Source organism: Penicillium riverlandense, assembly GCF_028828495.1.
Source record: "Penicillium riverlandense strain IBT 135883 chromosome Unknown utg000001l_segment0_segment0, whole genome shotgun sequence".
In the NCBI taxonomy this organism is placed as follows: domain Eukaryota; kingdom Fungi; phylum Ascomycota; class Eurotiomycetes; order Eurotiales; family Aspergillaceae; genus Penicillium; species Penicillium riverlandense.
In genome coordinates this window covers 4,633,252-4,654,311 of record NW_026643194.1, presented here as the reverse complement: position 1 = coordinate 4,654,311, position 21,060 = coordinate 4,633,252, and the positions used below count along the sequence as shown (strand labels likewise).

Genomic DNA, 21,060 nt, shown 5'->3' with positions numbered 1-21,060 from the left:
GAAAATCCACAAAATGCAAATCCAACCCTACCTGCGCAGAGGCGCCTGAAAGCACCTTTACGCAAATCCCTCTCCGACCCGACAGCACTTATCGGCCAAACCAGTCTGCAGCCCAAACCCGCGCTCACAAAAAGTTCGTTGAGTACGATGGCCGAGCAAGATGAACCCCAAGATCAAGGGCCTTGGTCAGCCGAGGCGTTGGACCTGTTTGACTTTTGGCCACCGGGACGGCCGAAACCGGTTGGGTCGAGGCCGTGATTGCTCGGTGTAATGCGGCTTTGTAGATCATCAGCCGGCTCGTCACTGCCAGCTTGTACAGATATGCATTTACCCTTTTCGACGATTTTTTATGATTAGCGATGACACATGATACCCAATTCACATTCATATCTGCAATGAATGTATATATATATCCATGTCCTCAACCATAGGTCATAGCCTAGTACATAAGAATAAACATGTCTCCATCAAAGGCCCTGAACCAACCCCTTCCCTTCCCTACCTACCCTCTCTTCTTAACCAAAGTGCCCGAAATATACGGCATAGCAGACCACTCAAAGGACCTATCCAGCTGCACACTCTCCCACCCACCATCCCCCTCCGCCGCGACACGCAACGCCTTCTCCGTATCGCGATCTAAATGACAATCCCCGATATACCAACTCCACCCCAGACACTGATAGACCGCCTGCGCGAGACGCCCAGCAAGCGACCCCTTCGCCGTGCGCCAAGGATTTACCACATGCTCCGTGATCAGGAGTCGACCGCCAGGTTTGAGAAGACTATATAGCTCGCGCACGGTGCGTTCCATTCCGGGAACGGAGCAAAGGACTCGCACGCAGAGGATCGTGTCAAAGACTCCTTCTGAATTAACGTCGACGCCAACATCCTCCAATGCAGGAATAAGTTCCTTGGCGGCGACGCCGCAGGGGAGGATGGTGTATTTATCGGCTAGACCCTCAGACGCGGCTTTCTTGCGCAGCTCGGCGTGTAGCCCGGCGCAGGGCTCTGCGCCATAGATGGCTTTGATGGCTGGTGAGCGCAGCAGGGGCATCTGCGTGCCGGTGCCGGGACCGATGTCTAGTACCACGCCCGAGGAGGTTTTGAGCAGTGGTGGGATTAGAGCTGAGGAGCCTACGGGTGCGTTGTTGGCCTCGTCCTCGTTGTTGGGCGCTATGGCGGCTATGCGTGGCGGCATTGCTAGTCCGCGGGGGATGTCCGTTAGATGGGATGAATGACCAATGAACGAACATACGAACATGTAAAAAGACAAAAAGATATCAAGTCGTATCCGCCAAGAAGACAAGAAATGACAGTGCTATGAAGGGTAGATACGGGGTGGACTCACAGCTGAACTCAACCCAAAAGCGCCCAAAAGCTTCATCGCGGAGTCGGCCAGTTTGGAAGAGAGGCGCGAGGACCTGTCCTTTCTGGAAGACTGCTTCGGCGCAGACGCGGAAGTAGTCTGCATAAAATTTATCAGTGCGGGCCTTCTCTGTTCCAGGAGAATAGGGAGAGAGATTCGGTGTTAACAATGAGGTGGGAATATATGTGCACTGGAGAGATGAATAAGGGCGGCTTATGTAGAGGATGTGGTGTGGTTATCAACCACATCAACCAAGTACTTACGGGACATGGCCCAGGTCATTAGCTGGGCTGGCTCGAACAGTCCAGAGATACGCTCTCCGAGCGGCGGGGGAGCGTCGGATGACATTCTGGCGGGAATTTACAGGGAGCAATCCCCGTAGAAGGAGATGTACGTAGTAATGGGGAAGGGAATATAATGCGGAAAGAAGGCAGAATGGCATTTATACATTTCTCGCGCGGGATTTGATTTTATGTCACGTGCACTCGGCGTTTGATCTGATGCGGAGTCATTACTACTACATACGGTCAAGAGGGAGAATGTGGATTACGTTTCTGGCGCAAATTAATTGCAAGAATAGTGACTCGACACGAATGGAAAAATAAAGAAAGACTGGTTCTTGATGTGGACAAAAGATGGAGAGAGACGTAGGTAAGGTAGATGAATGAGGTCACACGAGAATTATCAACAGAAGGAAAAAGATATAGTTGGGTAAAGAAAACGACACGAACGGGTCAAATTGGGTTCCGGAAAACAAACTCGGAATGAACATAAACAAGGGAAGGACGGTCTCAGGAGTGAGGAGGGTAGAGAGTGGGAAAAAAGAAATGAAAAATAGTCGAACTGAATAGATACCAATTTATCCAGTAAGAGAGAGACATTCTTTTAGCGCACACTGGATTGAACGAAGGGTGGGCAAATTGTCGAATTGAACCAAGAACAAACAGCAAGGAGAATCGTGACATTAGGGGGTGGCGGCGCAATCGGATTGAGCTCCCAGAAACTCTATCGAAATGATCGCAGGTCGACCATGTATTGCAGACAAGACTACCTAGTGGTAGTGCTGCGAGTGGCGGTCGACCTTGGGGCTGTACCGACTGTTGCGTGAAAGCGAGCTGACATCGTGCTTGCCATCGCAGCACGCGCGGACGTTCTCAAGTCGATCTTCGTCGTCATCCTGTCGGAGGTCGTCCGCGCTATCATTGTCATGCAGACTCTCGTCGTGGACACTCGCTGCCTGGCCGTGCCGGCCCTTTATACTGGCGATCGATCCGCGGATGGACCCGTTGAAGATAGTGCTGAGTCGAGACGCCGATCTTTGACCGGGGACTTGCAACGATTGGACGCCAGGGGAGCTGAGTGCAGGTGAGGCACGGCCGGTGGCTGACCGCATGGACATCGCAGAGGTCGTGCGTTGTTGTCTGGTCTGCGACGAGAACGACATCCGTGTCTTCTGGCGAGAAGCGGACCGGAAGCCCGGGTTGAATTCATCGATATCATCCAGGGTCACGCCGTTATCCTGATCCTCGCCGTTCTCATTGGTCTCCCTCAGCAGCAGGTAAGACAAGGCATTGAACCATGTCTCATGTCGCTGGCTGGTGGTAGCAGTGAACCGGACTCGTCGACCGGGGCTGACCACTTCTAAGCTCCTGCAGTGAAGACCCGGTGGGTAGGGGTTGTCGTCTGCAACCACTCGGACGGCTTCGATGGGCACACTCTTGGTCCGCAGCTGGTTCTTTCCAGCAGTCTGCGGGTCTTGGTCACTCCAATACAAAGTGCGGGTGTACGGGTGGACCCAGAAGTAACGCCGATGCCGCGTTGACGAAAAGTCCCCAGAAACAGTCTTGCGAGTGTATTTCCAGAGGAACTCGCCAATCATCGTCTGCGTAATCGCCTGGATCATACGTGGATCTGTGCCTGGGCCGTAGCCATGGGGCATGGGTCCCGCGTGAGGGTTGTTCATGTTGAACCGCTCCTCCAGTTCAGATGCAAATGACGATACGGACGACCTTCTGGACATCTGGCTTTGACTTCCTGCCCGCAGTCTTGGTCGCGACGACACAGTTCTGGCAGAGCCGGTCTGCACAGCCTGTTCGTTGGGGGTTCGCGGGCGCGTTTGCGCGTTGATTCTATATGCGGATGCAGGTGCCAGTGGTGGGCCCATGATGGTAGGCGAGGGTGGCGGCAGGTCGATGGACTTCTTCTCGGCGGCCAGAATCACCTCGCGGTGATCGACAGGTAGTGGTGGGTGCGCATTGTGGACGGAGACCTGGCTGTTGGCACTGCTCGGCCGCTTGGAACTTGGCGTTGATGACTGTCTCGATTGGAGACGAGGTCGAGCCTTGGGTGTTGCGAATGGGGACGCGGCGGCGGAATCCACAGCTGTCGCTTGGAAGCCTTCGCGGGAAGAAAGCGGGCGGTTGGACTCCCGATCCATGAGGATTTGATCGATCTGCTTCGAAGACAAGATTGTCTGAGACCCATGGTCCATGTTGACCGAGCTGGAATGTTGCCGGAGGGCGTTACCAGAAATGTCACTCAATGCCAATCCGGCGTTGTCGGAAGTGCTGGTAGTGCGACTACGAGTAGGCGAGTCTTCATGAACCACCACAGCCGCGCCACCAGCTTGGCTAGACTCGGTTTGGGTGGACAGATCTGCCACTACTGGAATGGCGCGCGGCACAGACTTGACCGGCAGGGTTTCAACCGAGTTCACAGTAGAGAATGAGAGTGGCGTCACTGGAGGTGCAACGGGCTGGTGTGTTTGTGGCTGGGTGAAGACAGCATCAAGCATGGAGACCGATAGCGCTGGGTGTTCAACCTTCGGCTCCGGAACCACGACAGACTCGGGTATCCGGGCTGCAACCGGTTCGGTGTATGCAGAAGAGATTGATGAAACGACCAGTTCAGGGCTGGTTCCTGCGTCTGCAGTGGTCACTTCCGGCGCAGATACGGGAAGCTGTGCCAGAACGGGTTCTGTGGCTTGGCTGTACAAAGACGAGAACGATAATTGAGGAATCTCGCGCACCGGCTCGGGGATCGTGGCCACAACCGGCTCGGTAGTTTGGGTGAAGACGGAAGACAGGGCGAGCTGAGGGATTTCAGGCGCAGGAAGCTCATGTTGCACAGGTGTGGTCACGCCTCCCATCATGTAGGAAACGCTCAGTTCCGGCCATCTAGGTGTTTCGGGCACAGTCTCTTCGGCAAGAACAGTTGCAATTCCAAGTTCGGGTAGAGGAGTCGCTTCGCGCGGCTGTTCTTGCACTGAGTGGTCATCCCATGCCATCTTTGGCGGCGTTGGCACATTGGTCAAGTGATCCGCATCTGCGGCCGAGGGCTTCAGAGGCGTCCACTGTGTTCCTGAGCTGACCAATTTCGGAGTTTCCGTTGCCTGCGGAGTAGCGGGAGTAGAATCGACAACAGTAACAGGAGTCATTGAGCCTTCCCAAGGGTCAGTCATTACACCGGAGTCGACCATAGCGGGTTTGCGCATCGGCTGAATAACGGCTTCAGAAGATCTTCTGGAGTCCAGTCCCCTGGCCGTGCGCGGCGTCGAAACCTGCGAGGCTGCGCCGTAGCCCTCATCATAATCTTCTTCGCCACCCTCCAGGTCAGCAAGTTCTGCGAACAGGCTCTGGCCGCCCTGGGCCGCCTGCTCCAGCTCGGAACTGGGAGCGGGCGAGTTGCGGGCGCTGCTGGGTCGGCTGGTAGATGCCATCGGGGCTTCTCCGGACGGGCGAATCCGTCTGAGGACGCTCCGCTTCGACCGAAGTCGGGCGCGAGGAAGGTTAATCTGGCTTGGTGAAACACTTCCTGCCACCTCTTCCTCATCTTCATCTGTGGAGGCCGTGCTATAGTACGAGTTTCGATCGCGAGGTTTGCCCATTGTCAAGTTGCGAGGAGTGGCCTCAGTTTCCGTCAGATCAGCCGAATCATCACTGCTGTCATCCGCCATGCTTTCCACACCGGTCTGGAATGCTTCGCTCTCGGTAGCGGTGCCCCGCTCATTGGCCGTTTCGAATCCATCCTCTGCCTCAGTGGCAGTCTGGTAGACATCACTCGGCTCATCAGAGGACTCTGCCACAGAGCGGCTTCTGCTTGCGGACTTGCGGGTCGGACTGGCCTGGCCGGCGTTGTCCTCCCAGTCGGTTTCTTGGAGTTCAACAAAGGACTGCTCCTTCCGGCCTGCACCCAAAAGGTCAGGGCGGGGAGGCTTGCGGAACGAATCCGGCTTCGTCTTTTGACGCTTGCCCGTGGAACCGTTTGTTCCAGGATCCCGACGGCGTTGCTCAACTTCATCCCGGGCTTCTTGAAGCATGCGCTTCAGCTCAATTTTCTCGGTCTTCTCACGGTGAATGGTACTCTTGAGATTCTGGATCATGCGGTGAGCATGGCCAAGAGAGCTCTTCAGTGTTTCCGACTCCAGATGATTATGGCGCGGAGTGAACTTGTTGGGTGACGGAGGCGGAGAGTTGTCAGGAGTAATTTGCTCAGGCTCGTCGCCCTCGGTGTCGAGAGGCAGATCCCGGACGCCCTGTATGTCGTGCTGCCGGAGCCGCGTAGCCACTGCCTTTGCTAGCTCTTGGTTCTGGGAAGTCAACTCCTCCAGCTTCTTCTGCAGAGCACCCTTTTCCGCATCACTGGCGTTGAGGTTGCGCCGCAAGACATTGTGCTCAGTATCGGTGGCCTTTTGCATTGCAGTTTGCTCCTCCTGTAGCTTTGCGTTGGCTTGTCGCAGTTCCTCCAATTCGCGCTCCACTGCGTTCTTTTCCGAGTTCGAAGCGCTCAGGGTGCTGGTCAAGCGCTTTTCACGGTCCGTAGCATCTTTGACCTGGGCCTGGAGTTCATGGGTTTGTGTCTCAAGAGCCCAATTCTCGTCCTTGTAGCGCTGCTCGCTCTCATCCAGGGCGCGTATCCGCTGCGCATATCCTTCCGCCTCAATCTCCAGCCGTGATTTTTCCAGATTGACTGACTTCAGCGTCTCCTCCCGTTCCGCGAGCAGCGATTGCAATTGGCGCACTTGAGCCAGGAGAGATGTCGAGATTTCCGTGGCGAATTCGATATCGTGCACGCGGTTGGAAGGTTGATTGCGCTGTTTGCGAGAGGGAGCGCTGACTTTGCTGGGCGAGTTGGTAGCTTGGCCTGCGAACAAGGCAGGGTTAAGGGGTGTCTATGCGAAAAGAGTTAGCCTCCCAATTTCCCCCAAAGATTATCCTTTGTGCTAAAATTATACCTTTTGATCGAGGGAGGGAGTGTCCTCCAAACCCCCAACCAGCCGTTTCGGAGCCAAGAAGGCGCGCGCGGTCTCCCGACCTACTTCGGTATATTCTTTCTCCAAGTCGGCCAGCTTCCGTCGCAACTCGGGTCCCATCTCACCCTCATCCGGCTGCTGCTCCACCTCTTTTAACTGGTCTGACAATTCCCGCTGCTGCTCGATCAAGGCTGTACCCAACTTCGATGCTTCTTCCAGTCGGCGCTCAGTCTCGGCGAGGTGGGCCTCGAGTGCCCGTTTAGCTTGCGCCGGCGAAGAGACATTCAGGCTGAACAGCTGCGTGTCGAATGACGAGTAGCGATGCGGTTCTCGGGCGGCAGGCGGTTGGGCAGTCGGTGACAAAAAGGGGTCCTCCATCGCGGCCAAGGAGCCCCCTGCTCCAAGGCGCGTATCCATAGTCGGATTCGACATGCTCAAGAACGGACGTGTCTCGTCTCACGACGGCTTCTGGACCCCCTTTGGTGCGAGGATACAGCTGCCGTTCGGAGACTTTGGGCACGTCGCGCGCGTCGTGCCTCCTAGTTGTAGGGTCGTTTAAGCCGCAAGCATTATCTGAACTGTGAGTGTTGAATGCCGAACTGACCGTCGCAAGATCGCCCCGCTGTGTGTGAACGGTCAAGTCGGCCGGCGGTCAGGGACTTATCAGTAGGCCCGAGGTCGCAAACGCGGCGTCACGCGATGAGAAAGGAGAGGAGGATGTCGGAGAGCAGGATTAACACGTCCTGATGGCTCTTTGGGTCGGGCAGTATTGGCAATGATCCCGAACCGGCGAGATCCTTGACAGGCGCGCGTGGTGCAACCCGATCACAACAAACGGCACGGGAGGGAGTCGATAGTACTCGACTCAGGTAGAGGAGGGGTTAAAAAAAATAAAAGAAAGAAAGAGAGAACGACAAAAGAGAAAGGTGTACAGGATAGAAGAAACAGAAGAAAAAAACACGACGAGGGGAGGGAGGGATGAAGCGGAAGCGAGGGTCCAGGGCGAAGAGACAGTCGTGACGAGTTTGGCGTGGTGGGGAGGAAGACGGGAGAGGCCAACGTCGCACCTGGCCGATTCGAGTATGGCGTTGGGTCAATGCTTGGGTTGTTGTTGTGGTTGTAATGAGAGAGAATAGAGGGAGGGGATGGGCTGGGACAATAACAATAGCATCTCGAACAATAATATTACACTACCGACTGACTAGGTACAACATCCCACCGTTATCAACCAAAAAGCAAGACATGCCAAAATGTTGTTGTTGTTTTTTTCTTCTTCCTTCCCGAACAAGAAAGGTTTGTTCTGTTTGCACTGCTGAGTCAGGACCATCGGCCCTTCCAGAAGACGATCATGTGACTATCGGCATTGATTGATCAGCTTGGAGAATAAGTAATAACTTGGAGCTTCCTTCACTTCACCACACCAACTTCCTCTCGACAACTACCCCACTCTCACTATGGCCGAAAACGCAGCAGACCCAGTCCCCCAGTTTGCCTTCAAGAAGCGCGCCGGCAAAGCGAAAGCGACCTTCCGCAAGAAGCCCGCCACCCCACCACCTGCCTCCGACTCCGACTTCACCTCCTCCGACGATGACGAAGGACGTCGCATCAAGCGGCGGCGCAAGAATGCAGCCGTGACCGCATCATCCACATCCAACGCACGGATTCCCGCTGAGGACCAGCCTACGAACGCCGGTCCTGCACCATTAACAACCAGCAACGATGCGACCAAATCCTCCAACTGGTACGATGACGAAGACTTGAGCGCCAAGAACCTACTGGGATCAACCCGAGCACGGCCGACACCATCCACAACCTCGACCATGCCAGACGGCACCTACAAGGGAACAGCAAACTATCAATCCTTCATTCAGAAGAATCCGGACGCCCCTAGCAAGCAGTTTGGGCCGATCAAAGCGTCGACAAACGTACGCACGATCACCGTGATGGATTATGCCCCTGATGTGTGCAAGGACTATAAAAAGACAGGATGTAAGTCCAAGTTCAGCCCTCTTCCTTCTATTGATCTGCTCATGCTAACCATTTCCAGTCTGCGGTTTTGGCGACAGCTGCAAGTACCTGCATGCCCGCGAGGACTACGCGCATGGATGGGAATTGGATCGCCAATGGGACGAAAAAACCAAGGGCAAGCAGTTGAATGGGCGGGTGGTGTCTCAGCGCAAAGGCGCCGGCAAGACCGCCGAGGATGCGGATGACGATGACGACGAAGAGCTGTTGGAGAATATCCCTTTTGCCTGCATTATATGCCAAAAATCCTACCAGAACCCGATCGTCACTAAGTGTGGGCATTACTTCTGTGAATCTTGTGCGTTGCAGCGATACCGCAAGAACCCATCCTGCGCTGCGTGCGGGGCGGGGACGGGAGGGGTGTTTAATGTGGCGAAGAAGCTGACGGCGCTGCTGGAGAAGAAGCGGGAGCGCGCGCGAAAGCTGCGGGAGAAGGCGATTGAGGAGGGCGAGGAGGTTAGTGAGGAAGAGGAGGAATGAGCAGCTGGACTGCAGGATACCGATTTGTATAGTTCAACGCATTACTAGACTGCACGCTAATCCATATACTCTCGTTGTATTTTTATTTATATCGCTGGTCCCTCATCTCAACCTTAACTATAGATTAGGTATGGATTCCTGCCTGAGGCAGTACACGCACGGTCCTGGCAGATTCGTTGAAGATGATGTAGGTGCTTGGACTCGCCTTCGGCTAAATATACTAGTTACAGGTTTCAATCCATATCCGCCACTACCAACCACCATCTCCGCCAAGCAGTAAAGGAACGCCCTCCTTGTTATCTCCTCGGTGTTTGGCGTACACGATGTATTTTGACCCACCCGGCCACGCAGCCTGGCCCCCAGATAGTGAGCGCCTAGTACCACCGGACATACAGTACAAGGTTTGGCTCGCCCGCTATCCAACGCCTTGTGCGACCCATGGGATAGGCACCGATAGTCCGCTGTGATTGGTGCCAACGGGTAGAAAAGACGGCACGACAAGCTTTGCTAGGAGCGGCTCAAGCAGACCACTGCGGGAGCCAATGACTCGGTCCCCGTGGGCCCCTGCCACTGTTCGTCCCGCCACTGCTTAACTTCCTTCCTTTTGACCCCCAACTACTCGTGAACTCTCACTCCACGCCATACTCACCTCTTCGCTCTCTTCTCTCCTCTCCTCTCCGCCCTCCCTCGATCTCCTTGGTCCACCTCTTGGCAATAATAATTCACGACATTCTTCCTTCTCGCCACATTCGCCCCCATCTCCTTTTCCACGAGGCATCCCGATCGCAATTCCCCTTGAATTCGAGTGAATTGACACTCCTCTTCATGGAGTAGCCTTCTCTCCCCCCTGCGGTTGACATAGAACATCCCTGGGGCTCGCCCTTCGAGTGCGCTCTCCCTTTCTTCTCCTTTTCTCTTCTCCCGATCCCCTCTCGCCACCACCGGTTCACGATGAAAAGTGGAATGCGCATCGCCTTATGCGCCTCACTGCTGCTGTGTTTCTCACTGTATCTCCTGGAGTCCCACCTGCAGGATTTGTGCAACCAGTATCGCGCGGGCTCGTACCTGGCGGAATGGCTGGATTTGAAAGAGTCGGGTCCGGCCCGATCGACCGGCGATGGCACTCTCGGTGACAAGGTGATTGTCATGGCCAAGTTGGAGGAAGAACACACCGAATGGGTGGAAGAGGAACTTCCAGAGTAGGTTTACTTTCCTGACAACAACAGATCCCCCTGTGCTAACCACAACCCCAACCAAACAGCTGGCAACGCGCGATTTACACAGTCAACCCATCCGCCGACTCAGGCGCCGACCCGGAACGGCTCACCACCCCCTCCAACAAGGGCCACGAGTCCATGGCCTACCTCACCTACGTAATAGACCACTACGACGACCTCCCCTCAATAATCGTCTTTCTCCACTCCCACCGCTCGGGCTTCCTCCTCGCCTGGCACGTCGACGCCCCATTACACGACAACGTCGCCGCGATGCGCATGCTGCAACTTGACTTCGTCCGGCAGAACGGCTACGTCAACCTGCGCTGCAACTGGAATCCCGGCTGCAAGGAATCCCACCGCTACAACCGCCACGTCACAGACCAGGTGTGGTACGATATCTTCGAGGGCACCAGCACTCCGGCCTTGAATGTCTCCGAGGGCATCTCGCCCGCGACCGAGTACCAGCTCGAAGCACCGGCGCAGAATTACATGCGCAAGCCGGACCAGATCGGCGCCGCATGCTGCGCCCAGTTTGCTGTTTCAAGCGACCAGGTGCGTCGCCGTCCGCGTGAGGACTATGTCAAGATCAGGCAGTGGGTGCTGGACACTGAGCTGAACGATGCCTCGTCCGGCCGCGTGCTGGAGTTCCTGTGGCATGTCATTTTTGGCATGGAAGCCGTCTAGTGAGTGGGTCCGTTTGGTCGTTTCCTTTACATATCGGCTAACCGTTTTATCAGCTGTCCCGATGAGGAGGTATGCTATTGCCAGGTCTATGGACGCTGCTAGACGTCTGACCATCACATTTTCGACTTGAGCCTTTTTTGGGGAGTGGCAAACAACTCCCGTGGCGTTAGCTCTTTCTGTACATACGATTCCCACCGGCGTTATGCATACACCTTGCTGGTCCATATATGTTTGTTAATATCGGATATATATATCCTACCATTTAGACGCGTGGAATAAGGATTTTGAGGAATTGGGACCAAGCTAAGGTCTCTGAAGTGTTTCTACCTTGAAAACCCCCCATAGTATATTTTATGCCAGAACATGTTTAAGGGAGAATAGATAACTGGCTTGCGTATAGACTAGCGCACGACCTTGAAAAGTATAGATTTGAGCTTGGTGAGTGATGTGTAATTCAAAGGGTGGGATCAGTGTGGGATATATATTCCGAAAGAGGTCGCAGTTTTGTCCGGGTAGCCCTGATATATATATCTCTGCACCAGGGGAGATAGTACTACGTCTACAATCCAACGAACCTTGATTAAGCATAAATGTATTTCATCAGTCGTTAAGTCAATTCCGCGCAGGAGAGAGCATGTGAAACAAAGCAAGTGTGGCCGGCCTAGGACTTCTGCTCAAAATACTGCTCCACGCGTTCCACGAGCTCTGCCTTCTTCAATCCGGCACCAGTCCGTCCATGTGCGGTCAAAAACTCCTTGAGCACAGCCATGGTGAGCTGCATTACGATTTCCCAGTTAGTCAATTTACCGTGCCAGTACGCACAGAATCTCGTCTTACCTTGGAGACCGCGCCCTTCTCGTAACTCCTTCTGACTTCGTCATCAATGCCAGAGGTGCCTCCTTCGACTTTCGCCTTCTTGGCTGGAGGCCCCTCAGCATCGCCTGTTGGCTCTTTTGCGCCTCTTTTAACCAGGGTCGTTGTTCCTACGCCGTCAAACATCTTGGAATACTGCTTGTCAAGTTCTTCGGACCATGCAAGGACATAGTCACCCGCACGCTGGGATTCAATTAGTACACAAGGAATCAGAGAAAGTGAATAGAGAGACATACCTTATGGATCTGTCGATATTTAGGAATGGTCTTGTCCTCTGGCGTTCCAGGATGTTCTTCATCCAGAGCAAGAGCTTGCAGAATGCGATAATGCCATTGAAGAGCTGAGATCGATAAGCCGAACTGCATTTCCTCCGACGGACATAGAACAAGACTTACAAGGGTTTGGGTACTTTTGGGGGTCATAGACAGCTTTCGGAAGTTGTAACTGTTGAATCACCTCCCGCATGGAATCGATCAATGGATTTGGAGCCACGTTCAAGGTAGACTCTGGACTCTGTCGAACATCATCCGCGAACGGCAGCGGGATAATCCACATCCCCGGAGGAAATTTCTGCACGCCATTCTCATCCACCTTCTCAGCGCCGGCAATCATGGCAGCCAAGACCGGCGACGCATTTTTGCGAGGAATAAACCAGACCAAGGCCACTTTCTCATCCTTGAGCAGGGTTTGCTGTAGCGCCGAGAAAACCCGCGTTGAGCCAACGTAGTCCTCTTCAGAGGGATAAATGAACGTGGGATGTTTGACGTTGGCCCAGAATGGAAGCGCAGCCAGTGGCTTGAACCCGATGATTCGAATTACTGGGTCGCCGAAGCTCCTTAACGCCTGTTGCTCTTCGGTCGTAAAGGAAACCTGCTCGCCGCCAAATTTGTACGCTTTGCGAATCTCACCCTTTTCGACGGTATGTGCAGTATCATCGGCCATCAGAGTGGTGACACCCTGTGCAATCTGAGGAGTCTCTCCTCCAAGCCAAACAAAGCAACTTCTCGCGGGTTCCTGTCGTTTCAGTAGCAGGTATCCGTTGACCGAAATCTTGAAATCGGGTCCGATTTCGAGGGGAACATTCGAAAAAAGCGCCCGCCGGGCGACTGATCTCGAGTTGATGCTAGACAAGAGGGAATTGAGCAATGAAATCCCATCCCCTTTGGCTGTGGATGCGTTGGTGTCAGGCTTCAAGTAAGCGGGAGCCTCCCCGTCGCTGGGTGACGTTTTGTAAATGATATCCTGGAGTTTGTAAGCAGACTATCTGCGCCCTTGGCAATGACCAACTCACATCATAGAACTTGGCCGTGTCGAATTCGTGATCGGGTTTAGAAATGGGAAACAGTTCGATGGTGACGCCCAGGTCGTACAGATCTCTCGCACGAACCGTCGAAGCTGACCGAAGCGACTTGTTGTCTTCATGCGGGTTGTCATTATCGGTGACGATGAACAGCCGTCGGGACAGGAAATTGGGAGCCTTGGAAGTGAAGATCTGATTCGCACAGAACAGCACATTAGCCATAGACACCGGTTCCTCTGACGGTACCAGAATTTCGCGCGCGCCCGCTTCATCCTCTGCCAGGTCTCGTAGTTCCTTAACCTCCTGCGCCGACGGAATCCCGAGGTCTGTGAAGAGATAACAGTGGGGATATGAGAGATCTCCGGGACTCTCGCCATCCTCATCGTAGAACTTGGACGACTTGGTTCCATACAGCAAGACGCCAATCATGTCATGGGGGTTGCTGATGATGCGTTGCTGCATCAAATGGTATGCACACTTCAGAGCTGCAGATGTTGGAGATTCTGCGCCGGGTTTCTTGGGGTCGGAGGATGGACGCGGTGTCAGCATCGAGCTGCTGACATCGATGGCGAAGAGCACGGCATCTTTGACGGATTTGAAGCTCTACATCCGACAGTCAATAAATAGCTATACTATCTATAGGTTCGGGGACTCACCGTCTCATCGAGCTCCTCCTCTTCAAAAGCGTCCTCCTCGCGCGGGGGGTTATCATCCGACATGGCCAGTCTCGTGTTACTGGAGATGGTAGTACAAGACAAGGCAAAGAAACAGCCTCTCCAAAACCACTCTGTTGCCTGAGACGCGCAGTTGCAACGCGGAAGAGACACGAGGGTCATGTGAGTGACCGCCTTTTGATTCTGCTGACTACCGCTCGCCCACTGATTGGCCTGTTGTTTCCCGAGGTTTGCTTGCTTTCGCCGCCTGTCTTCCTCCATCAACCCATTCTCCTTGCCCACCATGGCATTCCGCAGCCCATTCAGGATATCCCAGCAGCTGCTCAGTGCCACCGGTGTGCGGCCGCTCACTCGCAGCTTCCTGGGATGCCGAGACCGACGATGTGGACTCGCGACTGCGGTGCCCCCGGTTACGCAGGACGCAACCGGTTCCAAGGGCCCGACGGCAATGGTCTTTCTCAACATGGGCGGGCCATCAACAACAGACGAGGTGGAGGACTTCCTCAGCAGACTATTTGTATGCTCCAATGCCCGATTGAGACCCTTGGTACCGGCTAACTTCTAGGACTGGTACAGGCCGACGGTGACTTGATTCCCTTGGGACGACTCCAATCCTATATCGGACCCCTGATATCGCGTCGGAGAACACCAAAGATTCAAAAGCAGTATTCCGATATTGGCGGCGGCTCGCCAATCCGGAAATGGTCCGAATACCAGTGCGAACAAATGTGCAAGCTGCTGGACAAGATGTCCCCCGAGACCGCACCTCACAAGCCCTACGTCGCATTCCGCTACGCCGCGCCGTTGACAGAAACCATGTACCAACAGTTGTTCGCCGATGGATTCGGAAACGGGAAAGGCGGTCGCGCCGTTGCCTTTACGCAATACCCACAATACTCTTGCTCCACCACCGGCAGCTCCCTCAATGAGCTGTGGAAGTGGCGGAATCGCTTGGAAGCGAAGGAGAATGGCAGTGCCGAGGGAGCGATTCAGTGGAGCGTCATTGACCGATGGCCCACTCACCCAGGTCTCGTGGAAGCCGTGGCGCAGAACGTGGAGGCCCAGCTGAAGACGTACCCTGAAGAGCAGCGCGATAAAGTGGTGCTACTGTTTTCCGCGCACAGCCTGCCTATGAGCGTCGTCAACCGAGGCGACCCTTACCCTGCGGAGGTTGCTGCGACCGTCCACGCGGTGATGCAGCGGCTCAACTTCCGCAACCCTTACCGCCTGTGCTGGCAGTCGCAAGTTGGTCCGAGTGCATGGCTCGGTGCGCAGACAAGCGATACGGTGCAGGAGTATGTCAAGCGCGGGCAGACCGACTTGATCCTGGTACCCATTGCTTTTACGAGTGATCACATCGAGACCCTGTACGAGCTGGATCTGGAAGTCATTCACGAAGCCAACAGCCCCGGCGTCAAGCGCGCCGAGAGTCTGAACGGGAACCCGGTCTTCATCCAGGCGCTGGCGGACATTGCCCACGCGCACCTGCAAAAGGGCGAGCCGTGCTCGGCCCAGATGACACTGCGCTGTCAGGGCTGTCGGAGTGAGCGCTGCTTGGAGCAGAAGAAGTTCTTTGCCGGAAAGGAGCTTTCTTCGCTTGTTCTGTGAGCACGATGGTGCATCTATCTATGTGTATATATTTCCGGCGTATAGCTGTGGAGGCAGTTTGGAGGTTCCTGAAAACGGGTTGGATACTCTGGATGTATGAATAGCTTGATTCCTCTTTACCCTATCTACTTCCGCTCGGAGCTCGGATCTAAGCGCCTTATCAGCACAACAACCGGATTAACGGCCATTCCTCCCCCCTCTCTGCTTATCTTTCATCACATCCCTGTACGATGATGTACGGGTAATTCTGATTCAACCGTTGCATTATTTCCTGTTTGTTGAATTTAGTCCCCGCGCTCTTCCGGCCCATTACAAATCATCGGGCGTCGACCTTGTCATCGCTACCATTTCCTTCGTTCTACTCGCGCCCAGCACTCATGATCATTGACCATGGAGAATGAGCAGCTTTTTGAGGCCGAGGTGGAGGCCGACACGCAGCGGCATGCGCAGCAGTCTTGTCGCAGCCGCCTTACGTGCCTCGGCTGGGCGAAGGCTTTGTTACCAGGCACAGCGGAGGACGAACCGCATGCGGAGCAACCTCGCGAGATAGGCCGCCGGTGGTCGTGGACAGGATTCAGAGAACCGAGTGTGAGTGACTTGTTTCCCTCCATAGCCACTATCCTAATAGTGACGGCGTCATTGATAGGTCTTTTGGCTATTCCCGTTCATCCTCCTCTTCACGCTCGGCTTCGGCGGACTCGCCGTGCCCAAGATCAACTTGATCCTGACCCTGCTTTGTCGCGATTACTTGGCCGAGCGAGCGGCCCAAGACCCGAGCTTCACCTACCTCCCTGTCCTCTCCGGAGACGAAAATCCCTACTGTCGCGTCCCCGAGGTTCAGTCTCTGGTGGCCCGGTTCCAACTCTACATCAATCTTATTGCGGGCATTCTCTCTGCTCTCGTGAGCCCGCGCATCGGTCACTTGTCGGATCGCTATGGTCGCACTAAAGTCATTGCGCTGTGCGCATTCGGCTGTGTCTTGAACGAATCAATCACCGTGATGGTGGCTACTTGGCCCGATCAGATGTCGGTGAACTGGATACTTGTTGGTGCCGTATTTGACGGATTGGGAGGATCCTTTACCACTGCAATGGCCCTGCTGAATTCATATGCCTCTGACTGCACGTCACCGGATCGGCGAAATGTGGCCTTCGGCTTCTTCCAGGGCGCCCTCTTCTTTGGTATTGCGGTGGGGCCCACTCTCGCAGCAATAGTGATCAAAAAGACCGGAGGTCCGTTGTTGATGTTTTACATTGCGTTGTCGTTCCATGCGCTGTTCTTGCTGGGTGTCTTCTTTGTCGTTCCCGAGTCTCTTTCGAAGGAACGACAGCAAGTTGCCCGCGAGAAACACCGCAGGAAGTCTGTGGATGATACCGGCTCGTCGTGGTCATGGCGTTCCTTGAACCCCATGAACCTCATCACCCCTCTCTCCATCCTTCTGCCTGCCGTAGGACGACCGAGTGTCTTGTTCCCCAACCGCCGAGGCGCCAGCCCAGCGCTGCGCCGCAATATTGTCCTGCTGGCGGCTATTGACACGGCCGCCTTTGGCGTGGCCATGGGCACGGTTCAAGTCATCATTATTTACGCAGAGTACATGTTTCACTGGGGCAATGTGGAGTCCAGCCTGTTTGTATCCATCGTCAATGTGGTTCGGGTCGGCACGCTCCTTGTGGTCTTTCCCATTGTCGCCCATTTCTTCCGCACCCCGTCGCCGGACGACGGCCGCATTCGTGGATCCGACAAGATGGATGTGGTGGTGATTCGCTTGTCGCTTGTCTTCGATATCTTGGGCTACGTCGGGTATACGTTGGCGAGACATCCCTCCGTCATGATCCTATCGGGCATCACCGCGTCTCTTGGCGGCATGGGATCGCCTATGCTGCAGTCATCGCTCACCAAGCATGTGCCCCACGAGCGGATTGGTCAGATGCTGGGTGCCACTGGCCTTTTGCATGCGCTGGCCCGCGTCGTCGCACCGACTGTCTTCAATCTAATCTATAGTTTGACCGTCGCTACGTTTCCACAGACCGTATTTGTCTGTCTTGCGTCCATTTTTGTGCTTGCGCTAGGCCTGAGTTTCTTGATTCGGCCTCACGGTATGTTTATCTGTGTCTTTAACCTTGGGGAGAGAACTAACGCTGCATCAGTGTCCCTGGAGGACGAGCCTACCTCTGACCTGCGTGAGGCAAATGAGGAGGGCGAAGACGAACATGATCAGCTTTTGGTGAATTGACTTGGATTGAATGCTGCCATATAAATTAAAATAAATCAAAATACACAGACCTTGCTATTTATACAAGTTTGACCTCGTCCTGTAGATCGATAGTTATACGGCGGGCGACACCCGCCCCAAGCGCAGCTTTGCTTCCGGCCCAACTTCCGTCGTTCCTCCAGCAAAAAAGTTGCGCTTCTTATTTCCCCGAACTCCCTAAGCTGTCCAACTCCCTCCCTCCCCTTTCGAATCTCAACTGAGGAAAGGCTTTACACTTACCCAATCCCTCCTCAATCCCTCCTCTTTTCCCTCCTACAACATTGATCCCCGACATTGATGCACGCCCAATAATCCGCCGGCCGCACTTGGCGGTGCGCAATCCGCAACCCAATGTTTGCGACCACCTCGAAGGGGACCGCTGCTGTCCCCTCACGCAATGCCCTCCGCGCACTTCGTCGGTTAGCCCTCACCGGCTCAGCGGTGGGCAGTGTGTGTGCCATTTCAGCCATCAACTACGACGTCTACCGCCGAATCGATGTTGCCGAAAAGATCATCGAGAATAAACGTCTTCTGCACTCCTCAGTCCCGAACTACGATGCGACCGCCGCAGCACGACGACTGGCAGAACTGATGGGTTCCGCTGAGGCAGGCGAATTCATGGGGTTGGCTTCCTTGAAAGACAAGCCCAAGAAGAACACCGACTCACCGGTCGAGGGTGAAGCGTCTATTTCGGACGCGGATATCCAGGCTTTGATTCACGAAAATGTCGATGTCGATGTGTCTTCCCCGGTGCCTGCTCCCTTGGCCAGCATCAATTGGGCGAAGAAGACCGTTGCCAAAGCCCGCCGCGCCGGCCCCGAAGATTCCGCACGGTCTCCTCTCGAGCAAACAATTCACAACCTGATCAAAGATAATCAGGAAATCGAGGCTGCCTATGAGTTCTTGAAGAAAGTTCCTGAGAAAGAACCCATCTCCGACAAGGTACGGGAGACGGCATATTTTTTATTTGCTGCCAATTGTATGAAAGGCAACATCTTCATAGCTCGCAGACTTTTCAACCGGATTTCCACCGTGACCGAGGTGACATCGGAAGTCTGGGCAACAATGATACATTTGCTCGCGAAGGAAGGTCATGTCGAGTCCGCCGCATTTGTCTATGACAAGTACAAAAAGGGACTTACGGTTCCACCCCATTTGATGGAAATCGTGCTCCGGTGTCTCATTGAATCCAAGCGGTTGACTGCAGCGAAATGGTTTTTTTTCCGCAGTATCAGGCACGACCGTGACTGCGGGTTATGTGGGGCATATCTTGACGGCCTGTGGAGGAAAACGAGGAGTCTGGAGTTGGTCACCAATCAATTCCGAGACCTGATTCAGGTCCTGTCTGAAATTGACCGGAAGCCGACGGAAAAGCTGTTCAATCCGGTCATCCGAGCCCTCGTCGAATGCGGGAGGCAGGAAGATGTGGTTGCTTTGTTGAAAGAGATGTCTGAGAAGCACGGGGTCGAGCCTGGATGTCGAGCTCTGGGTTTACTCGCTTATAGCAAAGCTCTGGACTGCGATTGGGAGGGCGTCATGCTCTCCTTGCGTGAGATGCACCGGCTTGGGTTTACCCAGGATAAGAGAGATTTCACGATTGTGTTCGACCGCGTCTTTTTGGAATACTGGCCAGTTCACACGGGGTCCCAAATAATGGAGTTTCTCATGACAGGCCTCGAAGAGTTTAGTCTCTCGCCAGACAAGATCCTATACCGACACATTCTCGAGGCGTTGCTTGAGAAAGGGACAGAAGACATGATCGTGGAGATCAGTACCCTGGCCCGGGAGCGCAAGTGGAGGGCGCAAATCAATGAAGAAGAATTCATGAACATTGTGAGGGTGCGCCAGAAGGCCATGGAAGGCTCCCCGGTGGGATTTTGGCGAATGATGCAGGCGGCGAGGGACAGACATGGAAAGGCTGCCACCTCCCGTCGTATCCTTGGGGTCGACTCGATCTTGGATTCTCAGGACCGCAACAAACTCATGCCGATCCACACGCGGGCCGAGACGAGCTATGGAAGGACAATGGAAGAGCTGGTAGCTGCGTCAAAGAGCAGTAACCACTACGTGCCACTGGAAACGAAACTGGAGCATCACATCCATTCAGGGAATTTCGAGTCCGTATGGAAAGACTTTCAAGAAGCTCACGAGGAGGGATTTACCAAATTCGCCCCGATTCATACCAAGCTGGTCGCCGTTGCGTTGATTCTCGACAAAGGCTCGGAGGGTCTCTTGGAGGCCCAAGAATTTATCAAAAAGGAACAAACCTACCATGGCATGCGCCATCACAACAAAGTCTTCACATCAATTTTCTTGCAACGAATCTTGAAGGTCGATGCCGACCCGTACATGGAAGGAGTCCTGTTGAAGATGGCCGTGTTTGAATTCCTCCGACTGTGCTGCGACACCCCAAAACTGCACCTCAAGTGTCACGTCGTGTCTGCCCTCTCTCAGCAACTGATTGTGAACGGCAAGCCAGAACTCGCCATCGATGTGCTGACGGCGTACTACATGTCCCAGTGGCGCCTTCATCTCGGGTTTAACGGGGTGCTCCTCAAATTGCTTGCGCGGGCCTACGCCGCCACTGGCAATCTCAAGGGGGTCTGGTGGTGCATGATGGCTGGGCTGTCCCGGCCGAAGGTGCATCAAAACGCCGACTTTGTCGCCGAATGTCGCCTTCTCCTGCCCTTATTAGAAGACAAGCTCCCGGCTGACGAGAGCGCCGCCCCCGAGACCGCGCCGACACTACGCAAGCTCTCGGTGCTGCTGGATGTGCTGCAGAAAAAATCGAACAGAGACCAGTACTGGTTGAGTTTCCATGTTAATCCACAAACAAAACGGAAGGGTCGCTTGCAGCCACCCACGGCGGACAATTTCGAGAAGCTGGTGCGGACTCCGAATATATGTGTCGAGCAGGTCATTCAGGAATTTGATGAAGAGATCGAGCTGGAGGGCGTGCTAGGGCGTACGTTCATGCCGCTCGAGAAGCTGGAGCGCGTGTGGCAGGAGTCCAAGACGACGAGCCCGCGAGTTAACCGGCTGCCGGAGAAGCAGCATTACGAGCGCATTGACCTGGAGTCAACGGAGTCGGCCTCGGCTGAATGTATATAATATTGATATCCAAACCAGTCAGGGACCGAATTGTGTACTAGGATCTATAGATGTAGGACCGGGATGGGCGCTACACGGTAGCGTGCAGACTGGCTAGGCGGAGAGTTCACATGTCATGCCACCCCTAACTCTTAACTAGTTCACTCACTCAACACCTTTTTTTTTCTCTCTCTTAAACAACCACCTCGCCATACCGACCCTACCATGTCCCTGCGCTTCC

General features: G+C 54.5%; 8 protein-coding genes across 8 annotated transcripts; 5 read left to right on the top strand and 3 right to left on the bottom strand.

Moving 5' to 3' along the window:
- Window positions 1–502: 502 nt before the first annotated feature.
- N7474_001870 (class I SAM-dependent methyltransferase) lies at window positions 503–1,714 on the bottom strand (the record flags this gene model as incomplete). Its single annotated transcript, XM_057193285.1, has 3 exons — window positions 503–1,200; window positions 1,349–1,465; window positions 1,630–1,714. 3 exons carry the CDS (start codon window positions 1,712–1,714, stop codon window positions 503–505), a joined length of 900 nt encoding a protein of 299 aa, XP_057058238.1.
- A 703-nt stretch (window positions 1,715–2,417) lies between these two features.
- On the bottom strand, window positions 2,418–7,049 carry N7474_001869 (putative nuclear migration protein (ApsA); the record flags this gene model as incomplete). The annotated part of the gene is made up of 2 exons (XM_057193284.1): window positions 2,418–6,536; window positions 6,600–7,049. The coding sequence occupies 2 exons, from the start codon at window positions 7,047–7,049 to the stop codon at window positions 2,418–2,420; spliced, it is 4,569 nt and encodes a 1,522-aa protein (XP_057058237.1).
- Window positions 7,050–8,071: 1,022 nt separating this feature from the next.
- N7474_001868 (U2-type spliceosomal complex subunit CWC24) lies at window positions 8,072–9,122 on the top strand (the record flags this gene model as incomplete). Its single annotated transcript, XM_057193283.1, has 2 exons — window positions 8,072–8,606; window positions 8,665–9,122. The coding sequence occupies 2 exons, from the start codon at window positions 8,072–8,074 to the stop codon at window positions 9,120–9,122; spliced, it is 993 nt and encodes a 330-aa protein (XP_057058236.1).
- Window positions 9,123–10,073: 951 nt separating this feature from the next.
- N7474_001867 (DUF3431 domain-containing protein) lies at window positions 10,074–11,125 on the top strand (the record flags this gene model as incomplete). The annotated part of the gene is made up of 3 exons (XM_057193282.1): window positions 10,074–10,321; window positions 10,384–11,022; window positions 11,077–11,125. The coding sequence occupies 3 exons, from the start codon at window positions 10,074–10,076 to the stop codon at window positions 11,123–11,125; spliced, it is 936 nt and encodes a 311-aa protein (XP_057058235.1).
- Window positions 11,126–11,684: 559 nt separating this feature from the next.
- Window positions 11,685–13,915, bottom strand: akuA (uncharacterized protein; the record flags this gene model as incomplete). The annotated part of the gene is made up of 6 exons (XM_057193281.1): window positions 11,685–11,798; window positions 11,861–12,079; window positions 12,133–12,236; window positions 12,292–13,138; window positions 13,188–13,799; window positions 13,853–13,915. 6 exons carry the CDS (start codon window positions 13,913–13,915, stop codon window positions 11,685–11,687), a joined length of 1,959 nt encoding a protein of 652 aa, XP_057058234.1.
- Window positions 13,916–14,153: 238 nt separating this feature from the next.
- N7474_001865 (ferrochelatase HEM15) lies at window positions 14,154–15,478 on the top strand (the record flags this gene model as incomplete). Its single annotated transcript, XM_057193280.1, has 2 exons — window positions 14,154–14,387; window positions 14,447–15,478. 2 exons carry the CDS (start codon window positions 14,154–14,156, stop codon window positions 15,476–15,478), a joined length of 1,266 nt encoding a protein of 421 aa, XP_057058233.1.
- Window positions 15,479–15,868: 390 nt separating this feature from the next.
- N7474_001864 (putative tetracycline-efflux transporter) lies at window positions 15,869–17,711 on the top strand (the record flags this gene model as incomplete). Its single annotated transcript, XM_057193279.1, has 3 exons — window positions 15,869–16,066; window positions 16,125–17,574; window positions 17,626–17,711. The coding sequence occupies 3 exons, from the start codon at window positions 15,869–15,871 to the stop codon at window positions 17,709–17,711; spliced, it is 1,734 nt and encodes a 577-aa protein (XP_057058232.1).
- Window positions 17,712–18,080: 369 nt separating this feature from the next.
- N7474_001863 (pentatricopeptide repeat protein) lies at window positions 18,081–20,840 on the top strand (the record flags this gene model as incomplete). The annotated part of the gene is made up of 1 exon (XM_057193278.1): window positions 18,081–20,840. One exon carries the CDS (start codon window positions 18,081–18,083, stop codon window positions 20,838–20,840), a length of 2,760 nt encoding a protein of 919 aa, XP_057058231.1.
- Between the last annotated feature and the right edge of the window lie 220 nt (window positions 20,841–21,060).